This window comes from Rutidosis leptorrhynchoides, chromosome 6 (genome assembly GCF_046630445.1).
Source record: "Rutidosis leptorrhynchoides isolate AG116_Rl617_1_P2 chromosome 6, CSIRO_AGI_Rlap_v1, whole genome shotgun sequence".
NCBI lineage: Eukaryota > Viridiplantae > Streptophyta > Magnoliopsida > Asterales > Asteraceae > Rutidosis > Rutidosis leptorrhynchoides.
Window position 1 is genome coordinate 167,619,460 of NC_092338.1, and position 24,426 is coordinate 167,643,885.

General features: G+C 35.4%; 1 protein-coding gene across 1 annotated transcript; it reads left to right on the forward strand.

The window, feature by feature from the left end:
- Positions 1-107: 107 nt before the first annotated feature.
- Positions 108-15,086, forward strand: LOC139853355 (tubulin gamma-1 chain-like). Its single transcript, XM_071842743.1, has 6 exons — positions 108-400; positions 3,603-3,677; positions 3,766-3,810; positions 4,009-4,093; positions 12,784-12,803; positions 12,890-15,086. The coding sequence occupies exons 1-6, from the start codon at positions 359-361 to the stop codon at positions 12,956-12,958; spliced, it is 336 nt and encodes a 111-aa protein (XP_071698844.1). The 5' UTR covers positions 108-358; the 3' UTR covers positions 12,959-15,086.
- Positions 15,087-24,426: the final 9,340 nt, after the last annotated feature.

Sequence of the window (24,426 nt, forward strand, 5' to 3'; positions counted from 1 at the left end):
TTTTTTTTTTTAATTAAACTGAAACTGAAAATGAATTACGGAGTATAGAAAAAGAACGCCCCTTTTCAAAAAAAATAGAAAAAGAACGCCCTTTTTTTGGCATATACAGTCACCCCTTGCAGACACGCAATTACATGTTTTAAACCTCTCTCTACATCTATATTCTATATCTATATCTATATCTAGGTTTGAATCCAGGATTAACGTGTGTTTCACCTCCGTGAGCCAATTGTTCATCGTTTTTGAATCTCCGTTGTTGATTTAGCTTAACCGGAAATTGATGGCTGTGAATCGATCTTTGTTGGTGACTTGGCGGTTATCATGGCGGTATTATTAGGCATTGTTTGTCCTCGAGTTGATGCTCAATCGTTTGCACTTGCACCTGCTCCTACTAGTGATGGTAAATAATTTACGTTTACTTTTTATATTGATATTGAAAATTGAATTGAATATTGATTTTGATTTTGATATTAATATTAATATTAAATAAATATTAGTATTAATAATTTAATATTAAATTAAAAAATAATTATTAGATGATGCAGTGTAGACCTAATAATTTTTACTGTTTAATATATAGGTCCGGATTTGGCTTAGTATTAGGTTTTATGTGATTCTAACATTATTTACATCAATAATGTTCACTGTTATCCATAAGAATAGATGGAATTGTGTTGTGTTTAAAGTTTTTTATTTGAATAATCATTTGGTCTCTTATGAGATTTTGAATTAATTTAGGCTATTGTTACTTTTTCATTGATGATATATATGTCTACAATCCGGAATACGTAAATAATCACAAGAAGTTTTCGTTTATATACGGTATACTGTATCCAGTGCGGAAATTGAAGATCTTAACATGGGTGCGAACATAATAACTTCGGGGGCGAATAGTCTAAAATGTTACCCTAAAAATTAAAAATTTTACACTATAAGTTTTTCCGCAGGTGGGGCTGGTACCCCTGTGGGTTACACTAACTTCCGTAACCGACGCTATCCGTATTACATGGAAGCCGGTCTCACCCACATTTTAGCTAACAAGATCAAATCTATCAAGGGCTTATAAGTGGAGAACGATGTACAAATCTTGCATAGCTCACATATATTGGTTATGCTAAAATTTTATTTTCACCAAACAAATCTCGTCGATTTTCACTACGGAGATAAACAATGGATGGGTCATCAAATTCGGTTAATCTTATCGACTTGGACGACTTGGAGTGGAAGAAGATGAGGAAACTAGCGAAGTATTAAGAGCAAGTGTTTTCTATTCACAGGAAATTTAAGGATTGCGATAAAACGGTTAGTCATGAAACTGTAACTGAATTCACTGACACAATTGAAAAGAGAGTGACATTTTCGACCTCTGGCATGAATAGAGTAGTCGATGCAATTGCAAAAATAACAACAACAGATTCCCCATCCGAAGATTCAATGAAGATCTACATGTCTAGTTTGATGAACAAAGTGATTGATGATGTTCAAGATGATGCATCTAAAACACTCGATGTGTCAGGATCTGTTTTGCATTTTTTAGTCGATTTGTCCGAAACAACTATCCTTGGTGTGTCACGAGGAGGAGATGAACTTCCAGACATTGCAAAAGCATGCGGGAAAGTCCTTGGTGATGCGGGTCTTATTGCTGAAAGATTAGCTAATATTCTAATTCGTCTATTTGGGATGGTAGTCTCGGATGCTATGGGTGCTTACAAAGAGATAATTCTTACTGATGATGGCAAAGCCTCTCTTCTGTTAAAGATTATGGATGCCACGGTGGAGGTAATCACGGCTGCAACAGAATCGACACACCATTTAATAGGGCTACTGAAGTATTCAAGAGAAAGATGCTAGGGAAGAAAACCAAGGCACTCCCATCAATCAAGGTTTCATTGTCGAAGATCAGAAGAATGTGGTATGTTTTACACTTGTGAATATTGTAAGGTTTCGTTGTTTCTTTTCGAAAAACTATATATATCAATAAAAAGCTCGCCAACAAGCAGCTAGGATAGCAACACCATGCTTACAACTACTTTAGAAACCACAAATTCCAACTAACATTACATTTACTTGTACTACGTAACCAATTAAAATATGAATTATAAATAGAATCAAAATGAATATATTTCCTCATATGATTTGTTTGGACATCACACGTACTGTTGCGAAGTCTCCATATATGCCAACTTAAAAAGAAATGTATTTTTTTCGATTCTATTTGTAATTCATATTTGAATTGGTTACGTAGTACAAGTAAATGTAATTTTAGTTGGAATTCATGGCTTCTAAAGCCGTTGTAAGTGTGGTTTTGCCTCATAGTTGCTCGCTAGGGAGCTTATTATTAATATATACCGCTTTCGATAAAAAACAACGAAACCTTGAAGTATTGACAAGTGTAAAACATACCACATTTTTCTGATCTTCGACTGTGAAAATCTGGATTGATGGTAGTGGCTTAGTTTTCTTCTTCCATCATCTTCCTCTTAAATGTTTCACTAGCCCTTGTAAATGGTGTGTCGGATTTTATTGTAGTTGTGATGGCCTCTAATGTGGCATCCATAATCTTTAACAGAGAAGAGGCTTTGTCATCATCACGAGGAATTATCTCTTTGTAACCACCCATAGCATCTGACACTACCTTTCCAAATAGACGAATCGGGGCATTATCTAATCTTTCAGCCACAAGACCCGCACCATCAAGGACCTTTCCACCTGCTTGTGCAATGTCTGGAAGTTTATCTCCCCTTGTGACACAGCAAGGATAGTTGTTTCGGCCAGATTGCTAAAGAATGCAAAACAGAGTCTGGCGCATCAAGTGTTCTAGAAACATATCATCAATGACTTTGTGCATCACATGTACCTTTTTCTTTGAATCTTCGGATGTGGAATCTGTTGTAGTCAATTTCGCAATTGCATCGACCGCTCTATTCATGCCGGAGGTCGAAAATCTCACTCTTTTTTCAATAGTGTCAGTGATTTTAGTTACAACTTCACAAGTAGCCGTTGCATCGCAATCCCTAAATTTTAGATTTCTTGTGAATAGAAAACACTTGCTCTTTATACTTCGCTAGTTTCCTCTTCTTTTTCCCCTCCAAGTCAATAGGATCAACCGATCTTGATGACCCATCAATTTATCTTAGCAGTGAAAATCGATGAGATTTGTTTGGTGAAAATAGTGTCGTTAAAATTGAGACTGTAACCTAATTTTATAGTTAAAATTTTATATTTTTACAAGAACACCACATTCATTAATGTTTACGAGGGTGTGCTAAATTAATAGTTTCTAGACTACCGTAGCCCAAACCATACAAAGTACGAAGTCTCTATGGAATAATAATTGCAGATTAAGGTTGTAAAGTGCTTGTTCACGCATAGCAAATTGGTTGTACCAAATTATGGGTTATATACTTATATGCATCATGCTCAGAACGTTTGTTTGTGCGTGTGTTTTTCCGTGGATGCTGCTATTGGTTTTTAGTTCAATTGTATCTTTTAAAAGGGGACCTGTCCCTATATGAACTTAGTTAACAGTTTTATTCTTAATGATTTATGAAAACAGCAATCAACATATAGTCTTGTGATGTTTTTTTGGTTTCTTTTATTAGGTTCATGATAGTTTGCAGCGCATACTTGAAAGAAAGCTTGTTAATTTCATTGAGTGGGGCCCTGCTAGCGTTCAGGTATGTTTCATAATGGCACTTATATATTACAACTAACATCTTTGTTCTATCTTTCTATTGATTTTTTCCCATTTTACTTATGAGACAGGTTGCTCTCTCAAGAAAGTCTCCATATGTTCAAACTGCCCACAGGGTGAGTCTTCTATTAATCTCGCAAAAATATTTTTCTGCGTTTCTTTAATTGTGATGAATAGAAAGATTATGAAATTCCCGTTCTTGTATATTTTTTAGGTAAGTGGGCTAATGTTAGCAAGTTACACTGGTATATGTTTTGTGAGATACTCTGAAATATATCAGTTTTGTTTATCACTTTAATTTGAACGTTGTACAGGACAATGATCTTTCAGAATTCGATAAATCCAATGACATAATTGAGAGTTCAGTTGATGAATATAAGGCCTGTAAATCCCCAGATTATATATGTAGCGACCCCGACAAATCGTCAAGTGACGGCGTCGGCTACGTGGATCCCATTACCTGATTATAAGTCTTTAAGATAACGTTTGACCAAAATATGTCGCCTTCATTTCAAAATAAAGCTTGTTTCAAAGTTTACAAGAATTGTTCAACCAAAAGTTAAGTTACAACGTTATAGATACGATTGAAATCTAGGCGACACGGTTTAAAGTAAAGTCAAAAGACGCTCCATGAAATGCATGTATACTCGACATCCAATGCAAGTATCAAATAATGAGCGGAAGCATGTATCATGTATCGTTCAAGGACCTGAGAAAAACATAGAAATCTGTCAACGAAAACGTTGGTGAAATCATAGGTTTAAGTAAGTAAGTACAAGTGAACCACAAGATTTGCATCAATGAAATAATAGTAATACATTCCAAAAGTTTGTTTCACGAGCACCCAATTATCAAAGCTTAACATTCCTTCCATTGTATACCCCATCACTTAGTGCTAGAACAAACACTGATTCTCGAAAATATATTTCATCCGTAGACGGTAGCGAACCGTCAAGGATGAGGGTTGTCAACCCATATGGCCATATAACATAAGTTCTCGCTTACACCCGGCAAGTGTAACTAATGATAATCGAATTGAGGATTTTGTTCTAAACTCGTATGTAGAATGTTTGTTTTCCCGTTCTTGTGTTCACTTAGTTCAAAAGAATCGTTTATGTTTTCTCATCCCAAATATAAGTTCAAAAAGAGTAAAAGTGGGACTATGATCTCACCTTGAGTGCAAGAGTTAATAAAGTACTTCAACAAGTAGACGCGTGCAAAGACAAAGCTAGTCTTGACCTAAACATATAGGTTGTATCAATAACGGTAAACACGATAGGTCAAAGATGTTCAATTAGTCCTATGGCTCGTTAAGACTCGATCATAATAGCATGTGAATCAAATTGTCATGTTTCATGCAAGGTACAAGTATAAAAACATGTTAGAACGATTGCACAAATATTTGGTTAAGTTTGATTAAAAGTCAAACTTTGGTCGGTCAAAGTCAACGAAAGTCAACACGTTCGGGTCGGGTTCCGAACTATTTTTCTAAGCTTAGAAGTCATATATGAGCATGTTGGCCAAGTTACATGTTAATCGGAGGTGCGTAGCATAGCAAACATTTTTCGAAATTTGACAAAATAGGTCAGAATCTGACCACGGCATATGCCGCGCCGCGGCCAGATGTGTCGCGCCGCGACATAACACGTGGTCTGGCACCTGGTCAGTTTCAAGGTTCAAGTCTTGGTCAAAACTTCAAATAACCATAAAACGCAAACCGTAAACAACTAGAAGACGTATCTTATACCGTTGGAAAGCTCTTTTGACAAGGAACACAACTAAGCACTTATCATCAAACGACAACATCATTTACAATAGCCGAAAACTCATCAAGTGATCATTAAACGTTCATTTCAAGGTTTCAAGTTCATCAAATGCAATTTGAGTTTCGGGAAACCAATTCACACATATGATATGCCGTTTTGAAGGTAATGGAGCATACATTACAACTAAACACTAACAATTAACATTCCATGGCATTCAAGCATCCAAAAATTCATGTCAAGAACCATCAAACCCTAGTCAAGAATCACAAAATCATTAATCATGTTTTTGAAGTTTTACAAATCAACCTACACATCAAAATGAAGCTAGTGATACTAGTAACACAATTAAAACATGCACTTTAACAATCTAACAACATTAACTCATCCAAAATCAAGGATTAAGCACACCCATCTTAAGTTCATGCTAGTTACTCCAAAAACAACAAATCGAGCAAACCAAACATATATTCATGTTAGACTCGAGCCATAGACACTAACTAACACCATTTCAAATCAAAAAACACGAATTTAGAGAAATCTAGAGTTTTAGAAATGTTACCCAAACGAGATGAAGTTGGTATCAAATTGTAGAGGATGAAGAGAGGATTCCAAATATGTAATCGGATTTGTTGTGAGCTTCCAAGATTGAATTTAGATGATGAATGAATGGAATGGGTTTGTGTGTGTGTTCTTGAGATGGAGAGAAAAGGGATGAGGGAGATGATGGAATGGATGAAATGGGTTGACTAGTTGACCTAGTCAACTAGTTTGCCCATTTGGCAACTCCGGTCCCTCGAGTTTCAAAGCGGGTGCGGGATTTAACCGATCGAATATTTTTAAAACGCAAGTTAACGAGAGATGTTATAATTAAATGACGGAATTATTATGAACGTTAGTCAACGGAAACTACGAATTTAAATAACGAAAGGTATTATTTAAAAGAAAAAGACGGTGTTAAAAATAAATTTAACGGAAAAACGCGGGATGTTACATTATCCACAACTCAAAAGAAATTTCGTCCCGAAATTTAGTTGGAAGTAGTAGTCGATATCTCTTACTCGAGACTTTACGTTGTCAATGCTATGAATAAGTGAAAGTACGTTCTTGAGGGTTCTCATGAATTTGGATAGTCAGGGTTTTACGTTGCATTAAGGTTCGGTTTTTACGATCCCCAGTTTCAACTGGTTTTCCTATGAAGAGAAGTTTGTCATCGATAGTTGATGTATCCAGCAGGATTGCACGTTCCTGTTCCGCAGGACACGTTTCTAAGTTTGTTACACGAAATGTAGGGTAAACGGAAACTTAATTGGGTCGGAAGTTCTAAACGGTAGGGAGCGGTTCCAATACGCCCCAAGGTTTCAAAAGGGTTAACATGTCGCGGGTTTAACTTTCCCTGATTCCCGAAACGGATTACACCCTTCCAAGGTGCGGGTTCTCAATATTACGCGGTTACACACTGGGATTTGTGAGGTTCTCCTCTAAGTTTGGTATAACTCTTCTGGCGACAATGGGTTGTCTCGAGCCCTTCTCGGACTTGAACGACCTCAATTGTTGTTTCTTGATGGAGTTCAGATTTCGGTGGTTGATGCTTTGGTTAAATGAACAGGGGTATGACATTAGCGGTCATATAAGGTTTCGAAAAGTGCGCGTGAACACACGAGTGGTAACTACTGTTGTAAGAGTGATCTACTATAGGTGACAATACGAGTTTGTGAGATGTCTTTCCAAGACGTAAATCGTTCGTTTGCTCGGTTCGTCAGTTTGTGGGTGGTACGCGGTACTCATGTCTAAGCAGGTTCCCAAGGTTTCTTGTAAAACTAGAAGTGAAACGAGTATTTCGATACGGGATAATTGACAAGGATACACCGTGTTGGAATAGAATCTCTTAAGATATGTTTGAACAAGTCAGTTAGGGTTCACAAAAAATGTTCGTTAGGACTATTCACCCTCGTGGCGAATACTAATGTAATGTGAGGAGTTTCTCTACCCATGGAGAAATGTTACAAGGAGTTTCCTTAAACGGAAATGCGAGCGATAAAGATAGGAGTGAAATGAGGACTTAGAATAGGATGAGTTTACATCTCGAGGTTGCCATAACGTGCCTCTAGTTGTCAAAAGTTGAAGTCTGAAAGAGAAACGAGATAGTACACGTAGTTGTATAGTTCGGGGTTGAATAATAGTTGGCCGATTATCAGGAACACAATGACATTAAGTCAAAGAAGAGTGAAGTATCATTGGATTGTGTGTTATCTTAAGTTCCAGTAATATCAGACGGTAACGGTGAAATATCAGAGGTGTGTAGTGTGGTACGTGATGACGAGAAAATTGATCGGATCCACAATTTAGTATTCGACTTCTTCGTGCAAAATAACGAATTTTAGTTACGTTAATTTTTGAGTCGAGAGAGTATGCCTTTCGGCGTTCATGTAGAAATATTTCCATGTTTGAGTTCCATCTGTTGCTATACGATTTTAACTAGAAATGTTGGTGTGAAGAATCACGCTCAAGGTTCGAACACGGAGAGGTTTAAAGTTTTCCCTTAGTGAGTTAACGAGTTTAAAAGTCGGGTAACACGAGAAAAGTCAGAAATGAATCTTCGGTGATAACAGGCGAGTTCTAAGATTTTACGAATACAAGTCTGAGTTGAGAGAGTTTCATGATCACGTGTGGCTTGATTTCGAGATTGATTGTAATGCCTTGACCATTAACATCATGGTCTAGAAAATTTGACTTCGTTTAACAGAAATTCTCACTCGGAGAATTTGGTATAGAGTTGCTCTTTTCTCAAAGTTCGAGCGTAAGATGATGATGTTGTTCGTTTGCCTTCTTTACTTGAATAAGTTAAGATGTCATCCATAAATACGATAACAGATTTGTCTAGATAAGTTGCATACGTGGTTTAGGAGGTTCATGAATACGGACGGAGTCCTAAATAAATCAAACGGTACTAAGAGAGATTTACAACTAACGTTGCGAGTTCGGAAAAGACTCAGGAGACATCGTCTCCCTTAACCCCCAATTGATGATAACCGGAACGGAGGTCGTTTTGGAATACACACGGGATTCATGCAAGAAATCATGAGGTCATGGATGCGAGGGAGAGGGTATCGGTTTCCAACCGAAAATTACTCAGTTCACAATAATCTATACAAGATGATGGGGAAACACATTTTTTTTTTTTTTTTTTTTTTTTTTTTTTTTTTTTTAAACGAATAGGTTCCGAGTTCCCTAGTTCTATAGGTGTCAAGTCAAAAGTCTTAACGTATTTCCTCCAATAAAATTTATAGGCACACAATATTTTTCCGTCGGTCACTTAAATCGTCTAAGTAGTATCTGGGGGAAAGAGGTGGAATATAAAGAGCATGAGTCAAATCCTTGGTTATAAAACGTCTAGCGGTAATCGAATCGAACAAGTATGAAATATACGGTTTGTTGTGAAGAAACGTACCCGTTACTAGTCCATCGTCGTTCCGGGCATCCTTGGTGTCGATGTCGAAGGTTCAACGGCGTGCGTTGGGGTTGATTTTCTTATTTGGGCACACATTCCTAAAATGACCCAGTTGGCCACATTCAAAACAAACACCCGTCTTGGGTGCATTGGGCTCCTTTTGAGCGACGGGAGCGGTATTCCTACAATCGTGGGCTACATGGCCACTTCTTTGACACTTCAAGCAAAAAGGTTTGCCACATTCACCTAAATGATGTTTGTAGCACTCGTTACAATACGGTAGGTGTCCGGTATAACCTTTCTTGTCGTTGGGGATGAAGGGCTTCTTGGCGGGGTTGTTGTTATTGTTGTGGTTGCTTGATTGAGAGGCTTCCCATGTTCTTTTGTTGTTACTCGGGTGGTTCTCGACCATTGGTGCCGGTGCTTCCATTTCATTCACCGTTTCTAAGGCTTGGCGGGCCATTGTTAAAGCCTCTTGTAGGTTAGTGGGTTGAGATGTCATTACCTTGTGTTGAATGCTCTTAGGGAGGCCATCCATGTAAAGTTCGACTCTTAGGGATTCGGGAGTCATGAGAATTGGACACATCGAGACTAGTTCGGTAAACCGTTGATTATAAGCCTTGAGGTCATTTCCGGCCGTTTTTAAATTCCTTAGACCCTGTTCGAGCCTTCGAGTCTCGTCGCGCGGGAAGTATTCGGTGATCATTCTTTCTCTTAATTCGGTCCAAGAGAGTGTGTGGGCTTCATCGCTTCCCACTAATTGTACATACGTGTTCCACCATGAGAGAGCAATACCGGTGAAAGTGAGGGTGGAAAACTTGACCTTATCTTGGTCTCGACAACCGCTTGTGTTAAAAACGGTCTCCATTTGTTCAAACCATCGGGTGAGAGTAACCGGTCCTCCGGTTCCATCGAAAGTGGGAGGATTGTACTTCATGAAGTTCTTGTAGGAGCAACCTCCGATTGAATTACCGGCTCCTTGATTGTTGTTGTTAGAAAAGTGATCGGCCACGGCCGTACTCACGGCGGTGGTTATCATTCGTTGAAGAGCTTGTTCTAGAGTTTCGAGAGGAGTATTGTGTTGACCTTGGTGAGCCATTGTTCCTTCATGAGACAAGAATATCGTTGGTTAGTATTTTCAACAATACTAACCGTGGCATGGAATAAGGATAGAGAGAAAATTTTCCTTGACTCGCCTTAAATTCTCTATGTCATAATGTCGGAACGTCCATGTGAATCACCGTAATATAATCCCGGAAATTATATTACCCTGATTCTCATGTGCATTTAACATTACTTCATAAAGTCAAGGTGGCGCACCAACAAAATTTATCAACGTAAGATCAAGATCGAATACGAGTTAGATATGATAGAAGAGTTCGAGTATAAATGCACAATTAGTCAAATAATTCCTACTTCAGTCTATATGCCGGTTGTAGTCTAGATTCACCTATGTACCCTATGACTCGGGGTGAACACAAATGAACTCTAAATCCCTACAACCAAGGCTCTGATACCACCTGTAGCGACCCCGACAAATCGTCAAGTGACGGCGTCGGCTACGTGGATCCCATTACCTGATTATAAGTCTTTAAGATAACGTTTGACCAAAATATGTCGCCTTCATTTCAAAATAAAGCTTGTTTCAAAGTTTACAAGAATTGTTCAACCAAAAGTTAAGTTACAACGTTATAGATACGATTGAAATCTAGGCGACACGGTTTAAAGTAAAGTCAAAAGACGCTCCATGAAATGCATGTATACTCGACATCCAATGCAAGTATCAAATAATGAGCGGAAGCATGTATCATGTATCGTTCAAGGACCTGAGAAAAACATAGAAATCTGTCAACGAAAACGTTGGTGAAATCATAGGTTTAAGTAAGTAAGTACAAGTGAACCACAAGATTTGCATCAATGAAATAATAGTAATACATTCCAAAAGTTTGTTTCACGAGCACCCAATTATCAAAGCTTAACATTCCTTCCATTGTATACCCCATCACTTAGTGCTAGAACAAACACTGATTCTCGAAAATATATTTCATCCGTAGACGGTAGCGAACCGTCAAGGATGAGGGTTGTCAACCCATATGGCCATATAACATAAGTTCTCGCTTACACCCGGCAAGTGTAACTAATGATAATCGAATTGAGGATTTTGTTCTAAACTCGTATGTAGAATGTTTGTTTTCCCGTTCTTGTGTTCACTTAGTTCAAAAGAATCGTTTATGTTTTCTCATCCCAAATATAAGTTCAAAAAGAGTAAAAGTGGGACTATGATCTCACCTTGAGTGCAAGAGTTAATAAAGTACTTCAACAAGTAGACGCGTGCAAAGACAAAGCTAGTCTTGACCTAAACATATAGGTTGTATCAATAACGGTAAACACGATAGGTCAAAGATGTTCAATTAGTCCTATGGCTCGTTAAGACTCGATCATAATAGCATGTGAATCAAATTGTCATGTTTCATGCAAGGTACAAGTATAAAAACATGTTAGAACGATTGCACAAATATTTGGTTAAGTTTGATTAAAAGTCAAACTTTGGTCGGTCAAAGTCAACGAAAGTCAACACGTTCGGGTCGGGTTCCGAACTATTTTTCTAAGCTTAGAAGTCATATATGAGCATGTTGGCCAAGTTACATGTTAATCGGAGGTGCGTAGCATAGCAAACATTTTTCGAAATTTGACAAAATAGGTCAGAATCTGACCACGGCATATGCCGCGCCGCGGCCAGATGTGTCGCGCCGCGACATAACACGTGGTCTGGCACCTGGTCAGTTTCAAGGTTCAAGTCTTGGTCAAAACTTCAAATAACCATAAAACGCAAACCGTAAACAACTAGAAGACGTATCTTATACCGTTGGAAAGCTCTTTTGACAAGGAACACAACTAAGCACTTATCATCAAACGACAACATCATTTACAATAGCCGAAAACTCATCAAGTGATCATTAAACGTTCATTTCAAGGTTTCAAGTTCATCAAATGCAATTTGAGTTTCGGGAAACCAATTCACACATATGATATGCCGTTTTGAAGGTAATGGAGCATACATTACAACTAAACACTAACAATTAACATTCCATGGCATTCAAGCATCCAAAAATTCATGTCAAGAACCATCAAACCCTAGTCAAGAATCACAAAATCATTAATCATGTTTTTGAAGTTTTACAAATCAACCTACACATCAAAATGAAGCTAGTGATACTAGTAACACAATTAAAACATGCACTTTAACAATCTAACAACATTAACTCATCCAAAATCAAGGATTAAGCACACCCATCTTAAGTTCATGCTAGTTACTCCAAAAACAACAAATCGAGCAAACCAAACATATATTCATGTTAGACTCGAGCCATAGACACTAACTAACACCATTTCAAATCAAAAAACACGAATTTAGAGAAATCTAGAGTTTTAGAAATGTTACCCAAACGAGATGAAGTTGGTATCAAATTGTAGAGGATGAAGAGAGGATTCCAAATATGTAATCGGATTTGTTGTGAGCTTCCAAGATTGAATTTAGATGATGAATGAATGGAATGGGTTTGTGTGTGTGTTCTTGAGATGGAGAGAAAAGGGATGAGGGAGATGATGGAATGGATGAAATGGGTTGACTAGTTGACCTAGTCAACTAGTTTGCCCATTTGGCAACTCCGGTCCCTCGAGTTTCAAAGCGGGTGCGGGATTTAACCGATCGAATATTTTTAAAACGCAAGTTAACGAGAGATGTTATAATTAAATGACGGAATTATTATGAATGTTAGTCAACGGAAACTACGAATTTAAATAACGAAAGGTATTATTTAAAAGAAAAAGACGGTGTTAAAAATAAATTTAACGGAAAAACGCGGGATGTTACAATATAAAATGGGGAATGGAGGTAATGCAGTATTCCCTAATTATTTATTATATATCCAATTTTTTCATTATTATTCTGCTAATGATGATGATTAATGTGTTTTTCAGGATCCTGACCATATCTTAACAGGGGAAGGAAGTGGCACTGGAACAGTGGATCCTAGGGTTGCAATGTAAACAACAGGCCAAGTATGTTTCTTATATTATATACTTAACTTACGAATTACATATCACAAATGATAAAGTAATTGGCTCTCTTATGATGGATGGATCTCACCAGTAAATTAATCAACATACAATGATGTTTAGATTCAAGCTGTATCATGTTTCTTCTTTCAGAAGTTTACTATGGTAGTTAATCTGGTTACTGCTACCAAATTGCTGGTTTACAGTCAACTTTTAAAAATCTTAGATTTCCAGTTTTGATGATCTCAGTGGATAAAAGATAGATATTGAATCCTATGCATATTAAATATGTTGAGAAAATAAAAATGGAAGAAATACTTGGAATATATGTGCTTGCTTCAAAGTAGTATCCTTTTGGTAACAACCAATTTATATTATATTAAGTTAAATAAGTTTTGGCCTTGTAGATTTCTAGTAATATATACGATTTCAACTTTATAAACTTTATAATATTTATATAAGCGGGAATGAATGAGAATGGACTGATAAGGGTCTGCCCGGCTTAACCGGTTATCTGACCGACTGCACCCATTATAACTTAGCTCTATGACTGTGACTGGGTACATGATTTCTTGGACTGTTTTTGCGTCTCTCTCTCTCTCTCTCTCTCTCTCTCTCTCTCTCACACACACACACACACACACACACATACGAAAACTCACATACACACACAAACTCTCCAAGAAACGCATAGCATATTCATGTTGTATAATACGCTATGGGTCCAAGCAAGACCCAAAGCTTAAAAAAGGGGTCGATTGGGTTTACTTGAAGACCCAAATGGGTCCAAGCACATAATATCAAAAATTACTCCAAGACCAGGGTCCAATAACATAATATAAATTACTTGAGGACCCAAATGGGTCCAAATGGGTTTACTTTAAAAGATTCGATTTCAGAGCGCGAGTTCGAGGCGCGTTATTCGACGCGAGTTTTCGACCCCCGTTTTCGACCCGCTTTTTCGACCCGCATTTCCGACGCCTGGTTTCGGCGCCCGTTTCCAGCTCCCGTTTTCGGCACGCGTTTTTAGCGCCCGGTTTTCGGCGCGAGGTTTTTGGCCTCCCGTTTTCGGCAATCGGCGCCCGTTTTCGGACTCCGTTTTCAGCGCGTGGTTTTCGGCCCCCGTTTTCGACGTCCGGATTCGGCGCACGTTTTCGGGCCCCAGTTTCGGCGCACGTTTTCGACATCAGGTTTTGGCACCCGGTTCGGCGCCCGTTTCGGCACGCCCGTTTTCGATGCTCGGTTTCGGCGTGCCGATTTCGACTCACTTTTTCGGCGCCCGGTTTTGGCTCGCCAGTTTTGAACCGCGTTTTAGAGGCGCGTTTTCGATGCGCGTTTTGTACGTCTGTTTTCGACGCGCGTTTTCGACGCGCGTTTGCGATGCCTAGTTTTGAGGCGCGTTTTTGGCCTGCGATTTTGGCGCACGTGTTTCGACGCCCGTTCTTTACGTGTGTTTTAGACACGCCTTTTTCGAGGCGCTTTTTCGACGCGTGTTTTCGTTCCAAAAGCGGGGTCCAAAAAATATATCAAAAACGGGGTCCTAAAAAGGCGCGTATTCGGAAGAGATACATCAAAAAATACAATTAAGAACAATTTTACTAGTCCGACCCAACCGACCCATGACCCAACCCAACCAGGGTCTCGACCCAACCCGTCCGACCATTTTAATTCTGACCCATTTCGGCACATGACCCGTTTCGACCCAAACCCATTTGATCTTTGACCCAACCCCATCTCGACCCGTTTGCCAGGTATGTATAATATACTGACCTACACATGATCATTTGATTATCTGATGTTGAATATTTTTATGCAACCAATTCTTTACGTTCTGATGAATAATAAATGGTCAATGGCACCACATATTGTTACATGGAGTGTATGCTGATTATGTAGAAAAAGTGTTCAAGAATGGCTTTGTTTTTTTAGCTTACTACAAGGCTGCATGGTGTGTATCTTATTTTGTGTGCATTGAAATGAATATTGTAAATTTGGTATGTCATGTATTAGACGTTGTGATCTTATTTTCCGTCTAGTGAAACTGCTGTTCAAGTTTGAGTTTGTTAACCTTCTAGCATTATTTTGAGATTGTTTAGCATTGCCCATGTTGTATTCACTCGGATTCTTAGTTAGGTGAAAACTCTAATTGTGATGAAATATCATTTGGTATGTTTGTATTTTATAACAAAAAAAAAAAAAAGGTTTCTTTCAACACATAGTTAAAAGAAATCCTTGGACTGTTACTTATATACAAGGTTTTCGAACCACATTGTATATTGTGCAACGAAGAAAATGTTTACTACAGAGACGTACGGAGTATCAATTATATCTATTACTCCATACTATGTTATTGTCGGTTGTAAAAATCGAGATTACATGCGATCTCTACTTCATACTGATACCATTTGCAAGTTGTGCCATAGTCGAGCCTTCAACATGTTTACTACGATTAAAAAAAACAATACTTTGATTTATAACATTAGAGAATGCTGTTTTGATCTTCCTAAGATGGCTATGCCCACATAATTCTTTAACATTTATGGATGTATATAGGGGTGTGCATGGTACGGGAAAAAACCGAAAAACGGAGGACCGGACCGGAACCGAACCGAACCGAGGATTTTCGGTACGGTCCATGGTCCTTAATTTTCATATTTTTCGGTCCTCGGTACGGGACGGACCGAACCCGAAAAAAGGGGAAACGGACCGAAATATTTACATTTTCTAGATCTAGTTTTTTTTTTTTTAATCTATCATAACATGTTTTGTTTCCGTAAAAATCTCATATTCTTAAGTATAAAGCATCAGATATGGTTATTCAATGATTTTTAGATATTATGATTATAGTTTAATAGTTTATTTATAACTTATGCATTAGTGTAAATTATGATTTATTTAGAATTAACGTAATAAACTACATTTTTATTTATATCTACTCTTATTTACTGTCAACATTTCACCTAGTTGATGGATTATATTTTTTTAGAGTAGCATTGTTAGATTTTTATGTTCGTCAGACAACCTTTTGTTGTCTTGATCTACTATTTATTTGACATTTTTAGTTAAATAAGTATGTTTATGCAGTCTAGTCTGTGAACAATACTACGAAAGTACGAAGTATATATATGATCAGTATACGTAAACAATAGTTACAAGCAGAACGGTATATGTTACAACAAAATAATAATAATAGTTCAGCCAGAACCACAATTATTTATAATATGGTTCGTATATAGATCGATATACGTAATAATAGGTATTGTATATTACAAAAAAAATAACAAAAGGATTGAAGTGGGTTAAACAAATTACCTTAAAAATCAGTGGGACGGTTCTTTTCACGGAACCGAATCGAAACCTATGGAACCGAACCGAACCGAACCAAACCGATATTATTCGGTACGGTCTTTGGTACGAATTTCTTCAATAATTTGGGATTCGGGACGGAACCGAACCGAATTAGTTTGGGACGGAACCGTACCATGCACAGCTCTAGATGTATATTGTGGTCAATATTCTTCAATTGGATTGTTCGACTGGTTTAATTGGTACATAGGGATCACAATTTGTGCTTTTGTGGGTCCTTGATGTGCTGGATTTGGTAAGGGGTTTGGTACGATCCCATGTGAGAGTGGGTTAGGGCCATGGTCAAAGGTCACGACTGATGGATCCCTTCTGTTAATCTTTGAATTGGCGAAAGAATAGGTAAAATTTATAATTTGAAGTAGGAAGGATGTTAAACTTAGAAGTGTTTAAATATGATAGTCTATGGTGATATTCACCAAAACGTATTTTTGTTTTTAAATATCATAAAATGCGCTCGCAATTTGTAATTAATATTAATTATTTTAATATTACTATTACATTTGAACAAAAGTAGGTTATTATTGATGAATAGTAGTCCACTTGCATTTTTAGAGGAGTTGTACGTTATGCTTAAATCGTCGTACTCACTAGCACCATTTACTAACAAATGTCAAACACCCCAAACTTCAAGGGCTAAAGTGAAACTTATGTATTTTTAAATAAAAAAACTTAAAAAAAAAACACCCAAATCTTCAACGGACCACATCTTCTCGCTCGCCACGCGTTAAATTTTTTTGAAATCACGGTTCAACTCGAAATAATTTTACGAACACAACGCAACTACCTATACGCAAAATGGACGTTTTTCAAAAAACGATAAATATCACGGGCTATTATTCATACACATTGTTTTTTTTTTTTTTAATATTTTGTTGTCCCTTAGTGTCCGTTCTGGCATTCCGCTGCGAAGTGCGGGGGCTCATTTACTAGTAATATTACATTTGAGCAAATCCAAGCTACTATTCCTCTTCCAAATATCAATTAATAATAACTAGTGTTCGAACCCTCGCTTCGCGCCGGAGGTTCGGTTTTTAATGTATTTTATTGCGTTTAGTTTGTAAATTTTTTTTGTGGCTAACGATGATGTTGTTGAAACGCAACTCGAGTCGAACTAAGGTATAACCCGTGAAAGATTTAAATGTTATTTAAAATTAACAATATATGTGCATCTCCGCGTTTCGCTATGGAGTTGTCGACTTTTAAAAATTTAACGGTGAATTAACGTGTATGAAAAGTACCCCAAATATTTAGCGTTTTTTAAAAAGCGCCCGTTTTGCGTATAGCTAGTGACATTGTGTTCCTAAAATTATTTCGAGTTTAACGATGGTGGCTTAAAAATTTAACTCGTTGCGAGTGCGAAGATATGGCCCGTTGAATATTTGGGTGGAGTTTGTTTAAGATTTTTTTTATGAGAATGGTTAATTGACACTTTACCCCCCCGTTTGGGGGTGGATTTGATTTTTTGGATAAAGTGTGGGATGGTTTGTGGTTGAATTTGCAAAAAAGAAAAAAAAAAGGCAAAAAGTCGAAAATACCGCCGGGTGCTATTCATTTCCCCTATGTCTTTTAGAATATAGATATAATATAATATAATATTACATTTGAGCATATCCAAGCTACTATTAATTAATAGTATTACATTTGAACAAATCCAAGCTATTATTTCTCTACAGTGCCCTTCCCAAATATCAATTAATAATAACTAGTTGGGCTACCCGACTTTGCGCCGGTTCTTCACCCTTACATAGCTAATTATTGAGAAAGTAACTATTATCATTTTTTTTTGTTTTATTTTTCGTTTTGTCGAGGAAGAGGCCAAAATAGTTATGTGATTGATTTGTAATAAGCGTGAAAGTAATTATTCATCATTTTTTATTTTAGTTTTCGTCTTGTCGAGAGAAAAGACCCAAATGCTCAATCAATAAAGTGAGACGTACATCAACGATTGGTACAAACTATTTAATAAAATAAGAAAAACTATTTAATATATATATACATATATAGGGGCAGGATCAATGGGGAAGTAACCAATCGGGGGGAAGCGGGGGTAGCAAAAAAATTTATTTTTTTTCGTTTTTTTGGATTTTTTTTTTCAGGCATCAAGATCACACGAAAATATGAACATTTAGAAAAGACACTTCGTGATGAATGTTATTATTTAGGCGAGAAAACACTCGACAAAAATAACATTCAAGATAATATTGATCGTGAAGAATGTTAACGTTTTTTTTCTTCATGTTTTGTGAAGTAAAATTTAGCCCGATTTAGAAATATATATATATATATATATATATATATATATATATATATATATATATATATATATATAAACACATTAAAATAACAGTGACAAAATCGGAGCTATAAAACAAAAGATATGACCTTGCAAAGTTTATGTGTTAGGATCTCGGTCACTCATTCACAAACGCCATTAGCTATTTGCGAATGGGTTTAGGCAAATCGCGAATGCCATTCTCAAAATTTTTTTTTTTTTTTTTAATAATAATAATAATAATAATAATATTATTATTATTATTATTAAGAATAGTGAGTAGTTATTAGATAGTGAAAATTGTGTGAGCGATTTATAATGAATGAGAAGTTTTATGGGTAAATTATAAAATGTGAAAAATTTGTGATAAGTTTATAAAAACTATGAAGGTAACTATTATAAAGGGTGTGGTTGAATTGTAAAAAATAAAAAGTTTGGTGTAAGTTTGTGAAACTTCTAAATTTGACTATTCACTTGGACTATATCTTTTAGATATATAATATAATATAATATAATATAATATTACATTTGAGCAAATCCAAGCTACTATTCTTCTACAGTGCCCTTCCCAAATATCAATTAATTTAAACTTTATATAGTAAACATCGTAATCATGTAACATATGCGAGATTGGATCAGTGGTTAAATGCGTGTCTTCATGACCGATGAGTTTGGAGTTCAATTCCCAAGTGACCCTTTTTAGTGACCCGAACTTTTTCATGTTTATATTAAATGAAAACTATATGATTAAATGTTTCCAACATGTTAAGCAATCAAACTTGTTAAGACTTGATTAATTGAAATGAGTTTCATGTAGACAATTGACCACCCAAGTTGACCGGCGATTCACGAACGTTAAAAACTTGTAAAAACTACATGATGATATATATATATATATATATATATATATATATATATATATATATATATATATATATATATATATATATATATATATATATATATATATATATATATATATATATATATATATATATATATATATATATATATATATATATAGTTAACATGAGATTATGATAAGTAAGTATCTCACTAAGTATATTAACAATGAGTTATATACATAAAAATGAGACTATTGAATTAAGAAACTCGAAACGATATATATAACGATTATCGTTATAACAACGTCTTACTAAATACATATGAATCATACTAAGATATTGGTACACTATGTTTAACATGATAAAATGATAATTAAATATATCATTAAGTGTATTAACAATGAACTACAAATGTAAAACAAGCCTACTAACTTAAGAGTTTTGAAACGAGTTATATTTGTAACGATTATCGTTGTAACAATGTTTTAATATATATATATATATATATATATATATATATATATATATATATATAAATAATATTAAGATATATTCATACATCATGTTATCATGATAATGTAACAATTTAAAATCTCATTATATATAATAACAATGGATTAATTACATTTAACAAGATCGTTAACTTAAAGGTTTCAAAACAACACTTACATGTAACGACTAACGATGACTTAACGACTCAGTTAAAATGTATATACATGTAGTGTATTAAGATGTATTAATACACTTTTGGAAGACTTCAAGACACATATCAAAACACTCATACTTATCAAAGTTGGTCACAATTACATTCTCATTCGTTTTCATCAACAATTCTACTCGCATTCATCCGTATTCGTACTCGTACAATACCCAGCTTCTAGATGTATTTACTATTGGTATATACACTTCAATGATCAGCTCTTAGCATCCTTAATGAGTCACCTAAATATGTGAGAACCATCATTTAACATCTAGCATGAAATATCTAACAAAACAACAAACTAATGGAGCCTATATTGACTCTCCATTTCACGTGAAAGAACACACACAAACACACTTTCATTTTCAACTTTCATGCATCAAATTGATCTCTTTCTTATTCTCTCATTATGTTCTAAGTGTTCTTCATCATTTTCTTCATAATCTAGCTCAATCTAGCTAACCTAGATCAACTTACAAAACAACTACTCAAGAACACATCAAGAACACTTTCAAGTTTACTAGTTTACTTCCAAGCTTTCTAATCCATTTCAAGTAATCATCCAAGATCAAGAAACCTTTGTTATTTACAGTAGGTTATCTCTCTAATTCAAGGTAATACTTATATTCAAACTTTGATTCAATTTCTACAACTATAACTATCTTAATTCGAGTAGAAATCTTACTTGAACTTGTTTTCGTGTTATGATTCTACTTCAAGAACTTTCAAGCCATCCAAGATCCTTTGAAGCTAGACCATTTTTTGTCACTTCCAGTAGGTTTACCTACTTTAATTGAGGTAGTAATGATGTTCATAACATCGTTCGATTCATATATATATATATATATATATATATATATATATATATATATATATATATATAATTATCTTATTCGAAGATTTAAACTTGTAATCACTAGAACATAGTTTAGTTAATTCTAAACTTGTTGGCAAAAAAAGTTAATCCTTCTAACTTAACTTTTAAAATCAACTAAATACATGTTCTATATCTATATGATATGCTAACTTAATGATTTAAAACCTGAAAACACGAAGAACACCGTAAAACCGGACATACGCCGTCGTAGTAAAACTGGGGGCTGTTTTGGGTTGGATAATTAAAAACTATGATAAACTTTGATTTAAAAGTTGTTCTTCTGGGAAAATGATATTTCATATGAACATGAAACTATATCCAAAAAATCATGGTTAAACTCAAAGTGGAAGTATGTTTTTTCAAAATGGTCATCTAGACGTCGTTCTTTCGACTGAAATGACTACCTCTTACAAAATTGACTTGTAACCTGTAACTCCGACTATAAACCATCACTTTTTCTGTTTAGATTATTAATCTTTCGTTTGATATGAAACCATAGCAATTGGATTCACTCAAAACGGATTTAAAACGAAGAAATTATGGGTAAAACAAGATCGGATAATTTTGCTTGTTTTAGCTACGTGAAACTTTGTAACAAATCTATACTAACCATAACTTAACTAACTTATATTGTATTATACATGTATTCTAACATATATTATGTAATCTTGATAGACCATAGACACGTATACAATGTTTTGACATATCATATCGACGTCATCTATATATATTATTTGGAATAACCATAGACACTCTATATGCGGTAATGCTCGAGTTAGCTATACAGGGTTGAGGTTGATTCCAAAATAATATATATACTTTGAGTTGTGATCGAGTCTGAGACTTGTATACACTGGGTCGTGGATTGATTCGAGAAAATATATTCATTTATGTACTACTAACTGTGGACTACTAATTGTGGACTACTAACGTTGGACTGTTAACTTAACAAATTTAAATCGTTAAAATGTAGTAAAATATGTTGTGAATATATTTCAATCATACTTTGATATATATATATATATATATATATATATATATATATATATATATATATATATATATATATATATATATATATATATATATATATATATATATATATATATATTTGTTTTAGGTTCGTGAATCGACCCGTGGCCAAGTCTTATTTTTCGACGAATTGAAAATACGTGAAAGTGAGTTATAGTCCCACTTTTATTATCTAATATCTTTTTGGGATGAGAATACATGCAGTTTTATAAATGTTTTGTAAAAATAGGCACAAGTAATTGAAACTACATTCTATGTTGAATTGCTATACCGGATATCGCCCTTGTTGAACTTGGTAGCCCATGAATTAGTGTTTATTATAATTGCCACTAATTGACGCGAATCTTAAAGGCAGATCTACCGGCTTTGACACGCCCCAGTCAGAGATTTTGAACTGCTTTAGTACTTCGATTTTTCTCTACAGACGAGTGGTTCTATTTTGGGGATATTCTAGATGCATTTTGTTAATGTCGGTTACCAGGTGTTCAAACATATGAATGATTTTTATACAGATGGCTGTTTATGAGAAATGAAATCTTGTGGCCTATTATTATTACGAATTGATAAATATATAGGTTAAACCTATAACTCATCAACATTTTTGTTGACGTTTTAAGCATGTTTATTCTCAGGTGATTGTTAAGAGCTTCCGCTGTTGCATACTAAATTAAGGACAAGATTTGGAGTCCATGTTTGTATAATATTGTTTAAAAACTGCATTGGGGGATTTGAATCGATGTGTAATATTATTGTAAACCATTATGTAATGATCATGTGTAAAACGTTATATTTTAGATTATCATTACTTGATAATCTAAACTATGCTTTTAAACCTTTATCGATAAAATAAAGGTTATGGTTTGTTTTTTTTAAATCGAATGCAGTCTTTGAAAAATGTCTCATATAGAGGTCAAAACCTCGCAACGAAACTAATTAATATGAAAAGTTTATAATTGATATGAACGGGATATTTCAGTTGGTATCAGAGCGTTAGTCTTAGAGAACCAGAAATTTGCATTAGTGTGTCTTATCGAGTTTGTTAGGATGCATTAGTGAGTCTGGACTTCGACCGTGTTTTCTTTAAAAACGATTGCTTAACGCTTTGTTGGAAACTATATACTTTTACATGTAAATATTATGTGGTATATTACTAATGTGTTAGTTAATGTGTGATAGATGTCTACTTCCAGTACCAATTCCATCGACTCACCTAATAACAATGAAGAGTCGAATATATTTTGAGAAGATTCACAAATTTCCGAAGAGGAACCGGAAGAAGAGGAACCGGAAGAAGAAGAACCGGAAGAAGAGGAACCGGAAGAAGAAGAGGTTTCGGAGGAAGAAATATTAATAACTACAGAAAAACGGTTAAATAAAAGAAAATCATCAACAAATAGACCAAAATTAAAAATGGTTTGTGGTGTCTCCGCGGAGGAGGAAAAATATTGGGAAAATTACCAATTTTCTGATGAATCGGATCCCGACGAGGATTTCGATGATGTTATAGAAATTACCCCGACCCAATTTAAGAAAGCAAAAGAAAATAATAAAGGAAGAGGCATCAAAATAGAGAAACCTGATTCCAACCCCGATGAACTTTATGTTAACATGAAATATCCTGATGGGGTGTATCGTAAACACCCGTATTTCTTAAATTTTTACTATAACCCGGGAACATCTAAGCCACCAGGTTTTTCTAAACCATTTGTGAAAACGACGGCTCGTATTTGAGGAGCACCATGTATCCCTAGGAAATTAGCAAAACGAAACGAGTCCGAAGAGGAAGAAACAAGTGAAATGGAATAAAGAGTTGTAATCATGCTGTGTAATATATGTATTGTAGTGTGCTTGTACTTTTATGATATATGTAAAAATTGCTTGTATTGTTTGTTAATTATCTTTTACGAATCTAATCCTCGTCTATTTTACAGTATAAAAACACAAAATGGATGTTAAGGATAGACAACCGAATATTTTAGAAGACCTACCAGGGGATATGATTGATTGAATCTTGTCCAAAGTCGGTCAGAATTCATCGGCACAATTATTTATGGCGAAATTAGTGTGTCGAACATTTGAAAGACGTTCCAGGCATGCCTTAATTTATAGAAGGCTTTCCTTTGAGAGATGGGGTATATCACATTAGGGAGACCTTAAGTTACGCCATGTTTACTTTAAGGCTTTAAGTGCGGGGAACCCAAATTCAATTTTACGCTACGGGTTGAGAGCCTATTTTGACTCCACATATCCCAACATAGGACTTCGTTCTTTAGAAAGAGCTTCCAACATGCAACTTAAAGAAGCATGTTATGTTTACGGGTTAGTGATGTTCGCTTCTCACCAAATTGAGAAAAAGAACGTCGGATT